The sequence below is a fragment of the Galdieria sulphuraria genome (assembly GCF_000341285.1).
Source record: "Galdieria sulphuraria unplaced genomic scaffold scaf_54, whole genome shotgun sequence".
In the NCBI taxonomy this organism is placed as follows: domain Eukaryota; phylum Rhodophyta; class Bangiophyceae; order Galdieriales; family Galdieriaceae; genus Galdieria; species Galdieria sulphuraria.
The window spans coordinates 16,785-32,025 of NW_005178421.1; the positions used below are offsets into that span (position 1 = coordinate 16,785).

Below are 15,241 nucleotides of genomic sequence, written 5' to 3' on the forward strand. Positions count from 1 at the left end.
ATAGAAAAGATTGACTTTATGTCACAGCACTAGAATAGATATCCACTTTATGTCGTTTAATTTCGGGATAACCACCGTATCTTTGTTGCAAAAAGTTCCAAACTGCAGCATTCACTCCTTTATAATCCTGCAAAGGACTTAAACTTTTGAGTGGTTTTCCATCTCTTCGTAATAACCTTCCATTTGTTATGGGTCCCGGTGGTTCTATTTCATATCCCATACAAAATTGTTGCCATTGATTGAACCATTGAGCATCTATCAAATACCAAATGCCGTTATCCTCCCACTGACTCCAATTCTCCACTGTCTCCTTTTCTTCCTTTCTACGTTGTTCTAAGTGACGTAATCTACATAAACATTCATCACAGCCAATAGTCACATTGTCCAATAAAAGACAAGGACCACCACCAAAACAAGAGTACAATTCCTTCCATAAGGACTCTTCCACTCTGTAACATTTGTCTTTCCATACTTGTTCATTAGATATATGTGAATGAGGACATAATAAATCCACTGCATTACTTATGGAACTAGGATGACTAAAACTAGATAAACGCCAAATCCAAAGTCTAGATACAAGATATTGAAATGTAGTATTATCTAATGAACTTTCATTGGGATCCAATATACAACGCAATGAAGATGATAAAATAGTCGGAAAATTCAACTTCCATTTTGTTCTTACTTGTTCGGTCGTTTCTAATGAATATTTATAATATACCAATACATACGCTTGCGAGGAAGCATTTTGTACTTCATTAGCAGAAATCTACAAAATGAATGCATATATATATATATATCATAGTTGTCTACTTACTTGTCGAACACAAGCATCATCAAATTCATACCAATGTGATAAAGTTGCTGGTGATACAGGAGGAAGTTTCACATAAGCAATATAATGACCACTAAATAAAGAGCCTAACAAAACCATTCAACCTTAACAACATATAGAAAAGGTAAAAAAATTCTTAAGATTACCTTTGTGGCACACTACACCTCCGAGATAATATCGTGTTGAACGATTCTTTTTTTCATAAACTGCATCCACCGCCAAAAACTTTCCAAGATCTAAATCATCCAATGGGAATTGCACATGAGTACTAACTTTAAAACCTATTCAAGCACTTTCATGAAAAGGTAAATCATTTGAAATACAATACAAACCTCGATTTCCTTCATATCGAAAACGCTTCAAAGTAATAATCAAAGTTTCCGGAAGTTCTATTAAAGAACTCTTTCGAGAGATTATCTGTTGAGACTTGCGACATTTTGCACACTTGTATTCGGACTTGACAATATCTTCCGGAACAAAGAAATGACACAAAATGGTTCTCAAGTCAATAGTATCCCGAAAAGGACTTAAGAGCCAACCAAGCCATTGACTATTGCTAAAACTATCCACACGACTGAAATGGTTATTGCTGTTACCGAAGCTGATACCTAAACTCGAATTGGCTCGCTTTCGGGGAACAATCCTATGTGATTCTGAAGCACAATATTCAGTACTATCAAAACTTTGGTCATTTCGAAATTGAGTAGCTGCATTCTGAAAATGATGAATCGAACGCTTTCCATAGGGTACTTCTACTGCAAGGTCCCAGAATAATTCCTAACAAGATTCGTCTCAATGCACTGTTTTTCAGAAATACAAATCACTCATTCAACTCACTCTTCTTCGAGAAACATGACCACAGCCATGACAACTTACTTCATTCAATAATCTCCCTCGAAAGATTTCCGATACAAATGAAACTTCTCTTTCATAATAATCGGTAGGCGGACTCCTACATCACTTCATAAGTTTTCTCAGTCTTGGCAATTCACAACGACAAACCATAAAGGACAAGCCTGCTTCTCCTCTTCGGTCATCCACTCTTCTTCATCACTATCGTCTTCCTATCAATATGAGAAAAAACTTTAAGGTCTTTCCTCCTCGAACAAAGTCTGTTCTCACTCTTTGACCCTCTAACTGTTCAATTCTTTCTCTAGGGTCTGATAATAGTTGCTTGGTAGATTCATGCAAACATTCCAAAAGATACTTGAGAAACAAAGAGGAATCATGTTGCACACCACCAGCAAACTCTACATTGTTGGAGCGAACCGATACAAGCAACCTAAACATATCTATCATAGATTCCATTATAACTTTTTGCGTTTTCATACTCTCTTGGGTATAACGGAGCTACTTCTGTTGTAGCAAATTTCTGTAACAAGTTCATTGTCTCTATAGTTAACGAGTGTATGGAATACTGCTGTACAGCCTTTGCATCTACCAAACCCCCATCATAGGCAAAAAGAAATTTTCTTTATTCTTGCTGATCTTACCTCTATTGCAAGCGTGCTTCAGAAGATCCTTATAGAACGCCTTGCACTCTAGTGCGTACAGTAACGTAGCGGGATTGTGTAAGAGACAAGCCTGCAAAGCTGCATTACAGTAACAAGTATTTCCCGAGTTGAAAAGACCTCTTAGACCCATCCTTGGTATACAAGTTGGTCTTTCCGAAGCAGAGAAAGTGGAAGATAGGGTATCCGTGTTTTTATCAAGAGTTACCTTCTCCAAGCTCTCCTGTTTAGGTGGTCTTTGATGGGTTCCCAACACCATCTCTTTCAAGACTTTACAAGTCAACTAACTGTCTGGTTGGTTGCTCATCACGAAAGCAAAATCATTTCTTATTCACACTCCTCTTCGCCCATTTTTCCAGTTCAAAATGAATTAGTAACCCAAAATGGCTTTTCTAAAGGCTTGATTTTTCAAGTCATTCTGTGTTCTTCCACTAACGAAATAGTCTTTGGTTTCCCATAATATTTCATTCTTTTTCGGATCTAAACTAGTGGTCAGATGCTTGGAGCTTGATGTTTTGGTTGAATAGAATGGAAGAGAGGAATGATTATGATTCCTATTCAAGGGTCCACCATAATGAGACTGATATGGATGTGTTGTTCTTCCAAGACTACTCTTCTCAATCAACTGTTCATCTTTTGTTTCACACAACAACAACTGAGATGCTATTTGACGTAAATTGGATGCAGATACTGGAACTAAAATTTCAATACATTTCTATCCTTACAGGCAATATCGAATATATCTTTGACTTACCTGCATCTCGTACAAGGGTGCGAGCCATTTGATGAGAATTGGAATCTGTCACATTCCATAAACATATGCCAACAACTTGATTATCTCTCAAAAAGAATAAAACTCCTCGTTCAACTCCATCCAAATAACGCGATAAACCACCAATAGGAATGACATTCCAATCTCTTATCTTCTTTTGTTGACGAAGATAATGGTCCACATGAAAGTAACTAGCACTATCATAAGAAGAGTCGATATCGCCAAATAGAAACATTGGCATGCAAATATCACTCAACTCCATTTCTCTCATCGGTATGTGACGATAATACTCTCTACCTCCACTCATATTCACACCAACTACTCGGCCACTCAATAGATTATGTTCAGAACCCTAAGCAGTTCCTTTCACTTGGACTCCAATTTCTCGATTCATCTTACCTGTTCTCTTCTTCTTCCAATAAAACGATTAGGAAAGGATACAGCTGAACCTGCAACATAAACATCCGAAGCTGCCAAAAGTTCTGCATTACATAATATTCCACCATTCAAAACATCCATCTCTAATATGTCCTCTACATCAGCTGACCATCTCAACAAGCCACTAGACATATGAGTAGGAACAAAAAAAAGATAGTCGGTATCAAAGTAGCCAATATTGGTGGAATCATAAGTTCTCGAAATATGTACATGAAGATGGCTCTCGGTTGAAGAAGGTGACTTGGAAACATAGCGAATCAAAGCATAGGAAACCAAATCCACTCCTTTTGCTTTCAACTTGCTAGAAATGTAGTCACAAAGATATCTTGGAAGATATCGTGCTGAAATAGAAGGTTCTGGGAATACCATAGTAATAGGAAACCCTAATTGCTTCAACTTGCAAACATAAGCAACTGCATACCAACCACCGCCTACAATAGTAATATGAGGCAAAGAATTCGACTTGGCAGTCCAACCACTAGACAACTTATTCAACTCTTCTTTATCTAATTCCCATATTCTCCAGTGAACATAGTTAGTACAGTCCTTGGCAACCAGAATATCCCAAGGCAACTCCAAATAATCAGCAGGACTTAATAACAACTTTCCATAACGAACCCATTCTCCACCACTTAGCAGAATCCTGTTATGAGCAATATCCAATTTCTCTACTCTATCGGATACTGTTGGTTGAAAATCAGAAAAATTATTGCTTCCTACTTGACTTGTTTCAACGAAGAAAGAGCCTTCTTTCTCAGAAGAGTGCTGGTTCCTTTCCTCTTTTCTGACAAGAGAAGAACTCAACAAAGACTGGAAACTGGGTCTGCTGTACTCTTCCATAGTCTTATCAGACAATATGAATAGGGAACCATTGGGATCCTTTGTACGTATCACTTCAACAGCTTCCCTAGCAGCTTCTCCTGTACCTATGACCACATACTTGTAATACTTTCCTGGTTCCGAATGAACAAACAAAACATCAGACCAACTCTTTATAATACTCGATGTGTGTATAGTATACAAACAGTCGTTAGTATAGAAAGCCCATAGTAAGACCATTGTTCCACCACATATGGTCTTGAAATAGTTGCACTGTTTGCAGTTGTATTTACTAGGCGAACCTTTACGAACTACTGTAAATGGATATAAAGTTGACTTGAAAGCATTCAGTTTTAACCTTGTTGAATATACAAGTGGCCTCAAGTATGACCACACCCTATGGCTCCATCCATTCATTGGTTGAAAGAGTGAGTGTGTGTATTGGTGATGTTGAAATTGTTCTCGTTAAAACAGAAGAAACAATCGGCTCAAGAACAAACAGAAAACAAAACCAGTTCTAATAAAACAACAGCAGCAGAATTGCGGCTACAAAAAGGTAAGACACTATAAACTCTTGTGGGTAACAAATTAATATCTTTCAATAGACATATCCGAGTTGGACACTGGAAAGACTCTTAGTGTTTATTTTCCAGACAAAAATAACATTGTGGAATTTATAGTTTATTGTAAACCAGACGAAGGAATTTATAAGTATGGTTGTTTCGCTTTTCGCTTCAAAATACCGCCCACTTATCCTCACGACCCTCCCAAAGTAAAATGTGAAACCAAGGTAAGACAAGCCATAAGTTTGGTTTACTTGTGCTCCAGTACATCGCTCTTTAATCGGGCGTTAGGTTTTTCATCCCAATATTGATGAAGAAGGTAACGTTTGCCTCAATATTCTTCGTGAAGATTGGAAACCCATTCTCTCCTTAAATGCCATATTATATGGTCTTCAGTATTTATTCTTGGAACCTAATCCTGATGACCCTCTAAACAAAGAAGCTGCCAATCTATATAGAGACAACAAGGCTGCATTTTATGCCCAAGTTCAACGGAGTATGAGGGAGAGTGGAGCTTATTATAGTCGTTGAAACTTGAACAAGTTATCCGAAAAATATGGAACATATATTTCTCTCTCTCTCTCTATATATATATATATAATATGGTGAAAGCTTCCTAGTTCTTGATAAAGTTAACTAGATTCTAAATAATACAATGTATTTCCCAAATAGGACAATCCTATTGTACGCACTCAAAGGTTGGCCCTTCTTACTCGACTTGCTTGTGATGCAACCGCTACTTTGGAATTATTATTCTTCCCAAGCAACTGGCAAGTCTCTTGCCCGACAGCAATCAAAGCTGATAAATCAACTGGACCAACATCAATACCCATTCCTCTCAACATGTATATCACGTCTTCTGTAGCAACATTTCCTGTCGCTCCAGGTGCAAAAGGACAACCACCAAGACCTAAGAAGGAGTCAACTATATCATGATTTCGATAACTCAACCTACCAGCAACGGAAGCATCTACTACGCTAACTTGATATTGCAATGCTGTCAAAATGTTTGCAAGTGCTGTGCCACGAGTATCATGACAATGAACCTAACCCATAAATGAACGAGGCAATCAATATGAAATGTTTTGTTGAATACAAACCGCTAGAGCATTCATAGACACGTGCGGTCGTAAAGCCTGAAGAATACGATGAAAATCGCCAGGTGTGCCAATTCCAATTGTATCCCCTAAAGAGACTTCATAACATCCCATTTCCAAAAGTCCACAAGTCACTCGAACGACTTGTTCGGCATCGATCGATCCCTACATACAGAATATTAAAACAAAATCATCATCAAAAGGAATAACTTACTTCAAAAGGACAACCAGCAACACAAGAAACATATCCTCGTACACTAACTTGATGCTTTTTAGCTTCTTCAGTCACTTGCCGAAACCTATCTAAACTCTCTTCTATGCTACAATTAAGATTCTTCTTGGAAAATGTTTCACTAGCAGCAGCAAATATTGCAATTTCTTTTGCTCCTGCCTCGAGAGCTGCTTCAAGTCCTTTTAAATTGGGTACAAGAACCGGATAACGAACTCCAGGCTTTTTCTGAATGCTGGTAAACACTTCTTTGGCATCTGCCAATTGGGGTACCCTTTTTTCTTTCAGTTGAGGAATACATATCTACATAAAGTATGCTTTCAAATCCACCTACCACTTCGGAGATATAAAGCTAGTCACTTCTACGGTTTCCAATCCAGTATTCGTCAACTTGTCGATGAGCTTGATTTTGTCTCGAGTGGGTACAAAATTTTTTTCGTTTTGCAAGCCGTCACGTGGACCAACTTCAACTATACGGACATTAGAAGGAAGTGAGGCACTCCAATCTTTTTGTACCGAGGTTGAGAAACTGCGGTAAGCAACCATAGGAAAACGTCCCGCCTTGTGACGAGAAGCAGTCCACATCCTTTCGAGTCCAATAATTGTTCTTATAGACATTTATTATCCAACTCCTTTGTTCCACTATCTTCCTGCCGAAAAGATAATCAACTCTTTGTTTTGTTCCGATATTACCTATTTCTTCCATATGCTTGCATACATAATAATAGAATATCATGCTTTCCTAATTGTCATCAGTTTCTTTCATGGGAAATGTCCTACGAAGAACTGCCAAACTACAAGTCCATACACCGACTAGTACCGATATTGTAGCAGTTAAAGTACGACATATTTTATTACCAAACGAGAAATTGTTACAACAGTGTGAAGAACAAATCCAAAAAGGCAAGTCTTTTGCTGCAGTAGCACGGGAATTTTCTGCTTGTCCTTCTTCTTCGAGAGGTAATAGTGACCTGCACACAACTCTCTTTGGATATCTCAAGGTGAGTTTAGGAGGAGACTTGGGTTGGGTTCCAAGAGGAAGTCTTCAAAAAGACTTTGAAGCTGCCTGTCTGTCTGCCAAAGAAAACCAGCTACAATCTGTAAAGACAACGTTTGGTTTTCATCTATTTCTAGTCGAAGCGAAAAAGACGAAGCTTTCTTTTGAACAACCAACCCAACCGTCTACCCAAGTCTCCGAAGCGCTTCGTCTATTGAGCGGTAGCATCGTTACTCGAACAGTGCCTGAAGCACATCCTTCCTGGGCACTAAAGTCAAAGAAAGAAATAAAGACAGGGCCCAAGGATAGGGATAGTGAAAAGGTATAGTTGGTTAAACTTCTGGAAGTGCATATCTTTTATGACGCACCTTTGGTTATCGTTAGGCAGTTTCTGGTGCACCGGGCTTTCTAACGGAAAAGGAATTGGACCAACTCTTCGTGCGATGGAAAAACGTAAGTTGACTTGTATCTTTGTTTGATAAACTCAATTTTATGAAAGGATCCCAAACACTGGAATCCTGCTCATTTGGCTCAAGAGTACAGTTTGGATATCCATCAAGTTCACCAATTATTATGTTATACTGGAGTATGGAGTCCACAGAAAGACCGCGACGGCAAAGTTCGTGGTTATTTATGCTCTCAGTTTCTCAGTCCTTCCAGTTTTGAGAAAACATACAAGGAAGGGAAACATAGAGAGGATACTAACGTATCTAGGAAACGTGATATATCTCAATTTTCCAATATGGCCTAAAATATTCTCGTTGCATTTTGTACAATAAAAGACGATGGATAGAAGAACTGACTGACCAAGAAGCCCAACAATAGGATGCCGATCAGAAAGCCATTACGTGGAAGCCAATGATTTGTCGTTGAGGGCAATTTTGCTTCAAGAAAAGAACGAAAAGTTGTACCTCTATTCATGTTTTGATTACTAAAAGGCATAACGTATTTACAAAGCTGTCCTTATCATGAATGTTTTTCACAGAAAGGGAAGAAACTCCAAAATTCGCACTATCTGTTTGGTCTCTCTTTTTCTAGCTGCTTCCTTTCTGTTGGGACTTATTGCAGGAACTACCATAGGGAAGATATCAGAACAAATTTTTACTAGACACTTTTCAGAGAACAGCTCGGAACTTGTATTGTCATCTTTTGACGAAGCACTGGATGAGGTTGGCAATCAATGGAAGTATAATAATAGCGATAATAATGACACAGACCTGAATAACAAACAGAAACCAGTTGATGCCTATACAGCCACAGGAATTTTGTATCGATTGAAAAGAAGTATCAACATATTTTGGTTATGGTTGAAGCAACTAGTAAGTATTTACAACTTGGCAAATACGGAAACAACTCAACCGCCTTTTAGACCACACAGCCTTTACAGAAGGACAATTCCTTACAAGACAATACATCTTCAGCAACAAAGCATGATCTCCTTCCAAGATATTCTACTCATTCTGCTCAAGATACTCGTGGAGAAAGAAATTTGGCCTATTTTATTCAAGTCTCTTCATCAACTGTCCAAAGACTTGACAAATTATTGGGTGCTTTGTATCATCCTGACAATGTATATGCCATTCATTTAGATAAGAAAATTCCAGAATTGTTAAGAAGACAAGTGATGAGACGAATTACATCGAATGATTCTTATCGAGATAATGTTTACTTTATGGAGAGTGAACCAGTTACGTATCGAGGTAATGGTTTTCCTATAGAGAATATAGCCATTTGCTTACTATTTTTTTATGTAGGCATTAGCATGGTATTAAATACCATTGAGGCAATGAACTTTTTACTTACCAAAGATTCCAAGTGGGATTACTTTATCAATCTGAGTGGGTCTGATTATCCTCTTGTTTCAGCAACCTTTATTCGTAAACTTTTTGGTCTTGTACCTTCCAATCAGTTGAACTTTATTCAACTTTATCCTGAAATAGAATGGTCAGATGAAGCAACTCGTTTTCGAATCGAAACAGTTCATTTTGACCCTGCATTGGAGTTCAACGATGACTTGGTTCAATCGGAGTCTCTTATTAGTTTTGGTGTCCAACATCCATTTCGTCAAAAGCGCAATTTTACTTATGTCAAATCCGATTTTTGGAGCATATTTTCGAGAGAGTTTTCGGAGTTTATAGTGCGAGACACATTTGCTAAGAAGATGTTGGCAGTGTTTGCAGTTTCAGATACTTCAGATGAGGCCTATTTTGCAACTTGTGCTTATAATCATCCACATTTTCACTCCACTATTGTACCTGAAGCATTTCGAGCTGTTTACTTTTGTCACAAAGATATGAATCCTGCTTGCAATGGACAACATCCTTTTACTATGGATGAACAAGGTAATGAAGAAATATTTTGGAATACGCTGTTGTATTCCAAGGCCATATTTGCCAGGAAGTTTTCCAAAAAGGAAAGCCATTTAATGCATCGATTGGATGAACTTCGTAATGGTGGCTTATCAAAAGCACAAGATAATCTTACCAAAAGTTATCAAATCAGTGTGCAGTGTCGCTTAACGAATGCAATCGTTCCCATCTTGGAGTCTTTTTTGCAACAGATTCCGAATGACAACTCATGGAGACGATTGAATACTTCCTTAGAGAGTTGTCAACAATGGAAAAAGAGCAATGAGATATTAAGAAAGAAAGAAGATTCTTTTGTATCCATATCCAACTTCTTTGATAGTTTGGGAGTTTTTTATTTCTAAAGAATAAAGATGGAATCATTTTGTTGTAATCATCATCCATCGTTGGGTCTTTGCGTTGTGATTCCAACTTTCACTTTTGGATCTGTCGATTGTGTGTTTCTCAACCAACACAGTGATGGACAAGAACAAGCGCACATTATCCTTTCAAGATTTAGGTAAGCAGATAGTTCTGATAATATATGGACTATCATCACTATTTTTAGCAAAGGGAACTATTTCTCCTTCCGAAAGTAGATTCCTCTACTCGGTCAGCGGTACTACGAGTCCACAGGATTGGAAAACTATCGAGGAAGATGAACAATTACGTCGCAAGTCATTGTTATACAGTCTCATGTCACAATATTTGTCAAGAGGTATTATTGTTCTCATCCCATCGCTCCAGCCAACTAAGTTTTGATAGACGTCGCTTCCATCGAGAGATACATCGTCGATCACGTCGAACACACTTTAGCAAGAACAAGATTCAACTTTGACAAGTTTGATGCCTACCTAGCAACAGCACTATCGGTGAGGGATAGATTGATCGAATCTTGGAACGACACACAACAATATTTTACCGAGGCTGGTGTCAAAAGGGCCTATTATTTGTCTATGGAATTTCTTATGGGGAGACAGTTGCAAAATGCTCTCATCAATTTGGGTATTCATGACCAATATCGCGAAGCTTTAAAAGAATTGGGATTCGACTTGAGTACGTTGGAAGATGAAGAACCAGAACCTGGTTTAGGGAATGGTGGATTGGGTCGGTTGGCTGCTTGTTATATGGACTCATTGGCAACTTTGAATTATCCAGTATGGGGATATGGCATAAGATATCAGTATGGTATGTTTGAACAAAAAATAAAAGATGGCAATCAGATAGAAATACCAGATTTTTGGTTGGCAAAGGGAAACCCGTAAGTAATAGTGGTGTTGGATAAAAAGATGAAAACTGATAGACTCTAGTTGGGAAATGCAGAGATTGGATGTTACTTATCCCGTACAGTTTTATGGCAACGTCATCGTAACAAATAAGGATGGCAAGTTACAAGTTCATTGGGAAGGTGGACAAATGGTACGTGCCATAGCTTATGATATTCCAGTACCAGGCTTCGATACCTACAACGTTTTAAACTTAAGATTATGGAGTTCAAGTCCACCTGAAGAATTTGACTTGGAGGCTTTCAACCGCGGTGACTATTTCAGTTCCATCGGAGAGAAACAAATGGCTGAAAAACTAACATCGGTATTGTATCCAAATGATAGTACGGAAGCTGGAAAAGAACTCAGATTGAAGCAACAATATTTCTTCGTTTCGGCAACTTTACAAGATATTATGAGAAGATTTAAAAAGCTTCAACTACCTATACAACAACTGGTTAACAAAGCAGCTATTCAGTTGAATGATACCCATCCAACTATTGCTATTCCTGAACTTTTAAGATTACTTATTGACAAGGAAGGACTTGGATGGGAAGAAGCTTGGGATTTGACCGTTCAGACATTCTCTTATACAAATCATACTGTATTACCGGAAGCTTTAGAAAAGTGGCCAGTACCTCTCATGGAACGTTTATTACCTCGTCATATGCAAATCATTTATGAAATCAATAGAAGACATTTGGAATGCGTATCTCAAATGTTTCCTAATGATGAGCAAATACTTGAAAATGTTTCTCTGATCGAAGATGGTTTTCCAAAGATGGTTCGAATGGCAAGTTTAGCAGTTGTCGGATCTCATCGAGTGAATGGAGTGGCTGCTTTACATTCCGAATTGGTAAAGAAACAACTCTTTCCTCATTTTGCAGTGATGACTCCCGATAAGTTTCTTAACATTACCAATGGAGTAACTCCAAGGAGATGGATATTGGAGGCCAATCCAGCTTTGTCTTCGGTATTCACGCGATGGTTGGAAACGGATGACTGGATAACCGATACAAGATTGTTGAGTCAATTGGAACAATTTCAAGAAAGTGATGATTTCTTGAGACAAATAGAAGAAGCAAAAAGGTTCAATAAGCAACAGTTGGCTTTGAGAATATCCCAACTGTTTGGATTCCAAGTTGATTCCAATGCATTATTCGACATTCAAGTAAAGAGAATTCACGAGTACAAAAGACAGTTGTTGAATATTTTGGGAGTCATTCATCGATATCTTTTTATCAAACAGTCGGATACAGAACAAAGAAAATCCATCGTTCCTCGAGTGGTTGTTTTTGCTGGAAAAGCGGCGGCTTCATATGCACAAGCAAAGAGAATTATCAGACTCATCAATGGTGTTTGTAGTGTGGTAAATAATGACCCCAGTATCGGTGATCTTTTAAAAGTTTTCTTTTTACCCAACTACAATGTTTCATTGGCTGAAGAGATCATACCGGCTAGTGATATCTCTCAACATATCTCGACTGCGGGTATGGAAGCTTCTGGGACAAGTAACATGAAATTTGTGATGAACGGTGGACTGATATTGGGAACCATGGACGGTGCCAATATCGAGATACTGGAAAATATTGGAAAGGAAAATATTTTCATTTTCGGTTTGAATTCTGACCAAGTTTTGGATGCTCGAAAGAGGAATGAAGAATTTCAACTCGACCCGAGACTGGAAAAAGTGAAACAAGAGATTGCAAATGGCACATTTTGTAATCAAAAAGTTGCTGAACCAATCCTTTCGTGTTTGATACCCAAGAATGACTTTTACATGATTGGTCGAGACTTCCCTTCTTACTTGGAAGCTCAAGATGCAATAGACCAAGCTTTCAAAAATAGAAAAGGTTGGATCAAGAAGACTGTATGCGCTATGGCTAGAGTTTATTATTTCTCGTCAGACCGAGCAGTGGAACAATATGCACAGAAAATTTGGAACATTGAACCTGCACCATTCATTCCTAGTACGATTAGTTTTAAAGACTGAACGATGAAAGTTGTTGCTTCAGTAAAATATTCTTAAAAACATGCGTCATGGGCTTAAGTGTTCATGACTCTGAACAAGTAGACAATGTTTCTGTCCATCATCAATCAATCAACAAGTAAATTTTGCATTGGGTTTTGACATGCAATCCACTACAAACAGACGGGTGTTTAGTAAGGAAGAATGGGAGAAGAAGCTATCACAAGTACAGGTGGATAGGAGGTAAATACTATGTTCTAATAAAACCGTTATTGAAAGCAAGTGATGTGACAGGGATCTCAATCTGCTTGTAATGAACTATTTGGTTGTTGAAGGGTATAAGGACGCTGCAGAAAAATTCTCCGAGGAAACGGGTTTGGATCCGGGTGTGGACCTTAAAAGTATAGCAGAGAGAATGGCTATTCGAACAGCAGTACAACGCGGAGAAATTGACAAGGCAATCGAGTTGGTGAATGACGTGAATCCTTTGGTAAGAGAATGACGTAGCTTGTTTCTTGAATGAAACCGTATATTGGTGTTTCTAGATACTAGATTCCAATCCTTCTCTATTTTTTCATCTTCAATTGCAGAAACTTATAGAGCTCATCCGACAAGGGAATATAGAACAAGCTCTCAAGTTTGCACAAGAAGAATTGGCTCCAAAGGGGGAAGAAAACGTAAGTGAAGAATAGTGAAGAGGAAAACTGTAACCTGGTTTACTTCTTTATAGCCCGTCTTCTTGGAAGAGCTTGAAAGAGTAATGGCTTTGCTTGCGTTTGAAGATCGTGCTACGTCACCAGTGGGTTTTCTATTGCAGCAGTCACAAAGACAGAAAACGGCGTCAGAGCTGAACCAAGCAATTCTAACGAGCTTTGCACAAGAGAAGGGTAAGAAGTAACAATTCTTCTGATTGATTTATGTTCAACAAAGCGTAGATCCAAGGTTACCAAATTTGCTGAAGACTTTGTTATGGGCACAAGAACAACTCAAGAGCAAAGCGATATTTCCAGAAATGGACATTAATACAGGCGTCTTGTCGGATCCACCAAGGGAGTAACAAAGAAAATTATTTGTGAAATATGTTTGAGTAGTTTCTAAAAGGTTCATTCGTGTATAGATTTATGGCTTTGTCCAAAAACCTTTTGAGTAAAGGTGACTTTTCGCCAAGGCATTCGAGTTTTGATCTACTTAATGTATTTACATGAGCTTAAACTTCTGTATTACCAATCAACTGCATGCAGTTTGGCGAAACCCTTACAAACTTCAAAAAATTAGAATAAAAATTATCTTTATTGTAAGTAGTTGGCACGGAAGATTTTTTAACATTATTTCAAGTTTTACCCAGAATTTGTTGTTAATTTAATCACTTCTTTTATAGTAAAATAATATTTATTGAATTTCCTGTTTGAAATTAATCTACGAACAGAAATTAACATTTACCAAAAGTTAAAAGGAAGCAAATTGTTTCAAATTTTTATTTCAAACTTGCTTTTACTACTAAAAAATAATTATTTTCTTACCTATTTACCGAAGTTGAATCATTAACTGAAAGGATTAGATGAACTCTGATACGGAGCCGCTTTGTTTTACTGAGAATGAAGCTTCAAGCAGCAATTTGTTAGAATTTTTATTATTGTGTGGTAAACTCAAGGTATTTTACAAGTTGTTGTATTCTAGCTTATTTTATCGTTTAAAATTTATTAGGAAACGAAAAGAAAGGGCTGGGTAGATCACCACATACGGTATCCAGAGTCAGTTAGTGATCATATGTACCGTATGGCTTTGTTTTGTTTTTGTTCGTGTCCGAACCACCTCAATCGTGACAAGTGAGTGTAAAAATTATTTTTTATATTCTGATATTAATTTTTTTAAGGTTAGTAAAGCTTGCACTCGTCCATGATCTAGGAGAGTCCTTGGTTGGTGATATAACCCCTCACGATGGCATCTCTCCGGAAGAAAAAAATAGAAAAGAGGCTGAAGCATTTCGAAAGATACGAGACGAGTATCTATCGTCTTGTACGGTTGGTATGTCGTTCTTTGTAAATGACATCACAAAATTGTCACTTCTTTTTAGGTCAAGAACTCTATGATCTTTGGAACGAATATGAAAACAATTTGAGTGAAGAGGCTAAGTTTGTCAAGCAGGTTGACAAACTTGAGATGTTGATCCAAGCGTTTGAATATGAGAGAGGTAAAAATGATTGGTTTGATAGGATTTTGTTTCTAAATGCTTGGCAACCAAGATCAACATATGGACCTTTCGGATTTTTTCATGAGCTCATCGCATTGCATTCATAATGACAAGCTCTTAGGAATACTGAAATTGTTACAAGCAAGACGTGGAGAATGGCGAAGATCCATACGATAGGATGACCGATAAAGTTTTCTTTAACGACATTGT

At 37.8% G+C, this 15,241-nt stretch overlaps 9 protein-coding genes across 12 annotated transcripts; 6 read left to right on the forward strand and 3 right to left on the reverse strand.

The window, feature by feature from the left end:
- On the reverse strand, positions 1-2,606 carry Gasu_53590 (ubiquitin carboxyl-terminal hydrolase 2/33). Its single transcript, XM_005703482.1, has 10 exons — positions 2,282-2,606; positions 2,167-2,225; positions 1,958-2,117; positions 1,838-1,899; positions 1,673-1,787; positions 1,168-1,612; positions 982-1,116; positions 818-921; positions 177-769; positions 1-127 (listed from the first exon to the last, which is right to left on the reverse strand). The coding sequence occupies exons 1-10, from the start codon at positions 2,603-2,605 to the stop codon at positions 112-114; spliced, it is 2,013 nt and encodes a 670-aa protein (XP_005703539.1). The 5' UTR covers position 2,606; the 3' UTR covers positions 1-111.
- A 5-nt stretch (positions 2,607-2,611) lies between these two features.
- Gasu_53600 (monodehydroascorbate reductase (NADH)) lies at positions 2,612-4,626 on the reverse strand. The gene is made up of 3 exons (XM_005703483.1): positions 3,518-4,626; positions 3,101-3,470; positions 2,612-3,042 (listed from the first exon to the last, which is right to left on the reverse strand). The coding sequence occupies exons 1-3, from the start codon at positions 4,613-4,615 to the stop codon at positions 2,717-2,719; spliced, it is 1,794 nt and encodes a 597-aa protein (XP_005703540.1). The 5' UTR covers positions 4,616-4,626; the 3' UTR covers positions 2,612-2,716.
- A 140-nt stretch (positions 4,627-4,766) lies between these two features.
- Positions 4,767-5,597, forward strand: Gasu_53610 (ubiquitin-conjugating enzyme E2). The gene is made up of 3 exons (XM_005703484.1): positions 4,767-4,931; positions 4,981-5,165; positions 5,230-5,597. The coding sequence occupies exons 1-3, from the start codon at positions 4,823-4,825 to the stop codon at positions 5,467-5,469; spliced, it is 534 nt and encodes a 177-aa protein (XP_005703541.1). The 5' UTR covers positions 4,767-4,822; the 3' UTR covers positions 5,470-5,597.
- A 4-nt stretch (positions 5,598-5,601) lies between these two features.
- Positions 5,602-6,876, reverse strand: Gasu_53620 (hydroxymethylglutaryl-CoA lyase). Its single transcript, XM_005703485.1, has 5 exons — positions 6,599-6,876; positions 6,250-6,538; positions 6,039-6,200; positions 5,894-5,984; positions 5,602-5,848 (listed from the first exon to the last, which is right to left on the reverse strand). The coding sequence occupies exons 1-5, from the start codon at positions 6,847-6,849 to the stop codon at positions 5,631-5,633; spliced, it is 1,011 nt and encodes a 336-aa protein (XP_005703542.1). The 5' UTR covers positions 6,850-6,876; the 3' UTR covers positions 5,602-5,630.
- A 130-nt stretch (positions 6,877-7,006) lies between these two features.
- Gasu_53630 (peptidyl-prolyl cis-trans isomerase) lies at positions 7,007-8,127 on the forward strand. 2 transcript variants are annotated; one of them, XM_005703487.1, is made up of 4 exons: positions 7,007-7,224; positions 7,276-7,583; positions 7,646-7,714; positions 7,761-8,127. In XM_005703487.1, the coding sequence occupies exons 1-4, from the start codon at positions 7,029-7,031 to the stop codon at positions 8,010-8,012; spliced, it is 825 nt and encodes a 274-aa protein (XP_005703544.1). In that variant the 5' UTR covers positions 7,007-7,028; the 3' UTR covers positions 8,013-8,127. The 2 variants fall into 2 exon arrangements, with proteins under 2 accessions (XP_005703544.1, XP_005703543.1); XM_005703486.1 differs by having other exon boundaries at positions 7,007-7,583.
- Positions 8,128-8,176: 49 nt separating this feature from the next.
- Positions 8,177-9,994, forward strand: Gasu_53640 (N-acetylglucosaminyltransferase). Its single transcript, XM_005703488.1, has 3 exons — positions 8,177-8,580; positions 8,631-8,961; positions 9,016-9,994. Exons 1-3 carry the CDS (start codon positions 8,230-8,232, stop codon positions 9,969-9,971), a joined length of 1,638 nt encoding a protein of 545 aa, XP_005703545.1. The 5' UTR covers positions 8,177-8,229; the 3' UTR covers positions 9,972-9,994.
- Positions 9,995-9,996: 2 nt separating this feature from the next.
- On the forward strand, positions 9,997-12,937 carry Gasu_53650 (starch phosphorylase). Of its 2 annotated transcripts, XM_005703490.1 has the most exons (4): positions 9,997-10,126; positions 10,175-10,324; positions 10,372-10,867; positions 10,917-12,937. In XM_005703490.1, the coding sequence occupies exons 1-4, from the start codon at positions 10,087-10,089 to the stop codon at positions 12,862-12,864; spliced, it is 2,634 nt and encodes an 877-aa protein (XP_005703547.1). In that variant the 5' UTR covers positions 9,997-10,086; the 3' UTR covers positions 12,865-12,937. The 2 variants fall into 2 exon arrangements, with proteins under 2 accessions (XP_005703547.1, XP_005703546.1); XM_005703489.1 differs by having other exon boundaries at positions 9,997-10,324.
- Positions 12,938-12,966: 29 nt separating this feature from the next.
- Gasu_53660 (uncharacterized protein) lies at positions 12,967-14,136 on the forward strand. Its single transcript, XM_005703491.1, has 5 exons — positions 12,967-13,083; positions 13,135-13,330; positions 13,386-13,517; positions 13,571-13,727; positions 13,776-14,136. The coding sequence occupies exons 1-5, from the start codon at positions 13,004-13,006 to the stop codon at positions 13,895-13,897; spliced, it is 687 nt and encodes a 228-aa protein (XP_005703548.1). The 5' UTR covers positions 12,967-13,003; the 3' UTR covers positions 13,898-14,136.
- A 110-nt stretch (positions 14,137-14,246) lies between these two features.
- On the forward strand, positions 14,247-15,236 carry Gasu_53670 (putative hydrolase of HD superfamily). 2 transcript variants are annotated; one of them, XM_005703492.1, is made up of 5 exons: positions 14,247-14,491; positions 14,545-14,666; positions 14,714-14,865; positions 14,915-15,031; positions 15,084-15,236. In XM_005703492.1, the coding sequence occupies exons 1-5, from the start codon at positions 14,399-14,401 to the stop codon at positions 15,206-15,208; spliced, it is 609 nt and encodes a 202-aa protein (XP_005703549.1). In that variant the 5' UTR covers positions 14,247-14,398; the 3' UTR covers positions 15,209-15,236. The 2 variants fall into 2 exon arrangements, with proteins under 2 accessions (XP_005703549.1, XP_005703550.1); XM_005703493.1 differs by having other exon boundaries at positions 14,915-15,236.
- The last annotated feature ends 5 nt before the right edge of the window (positions 15,237-15,241 follow it).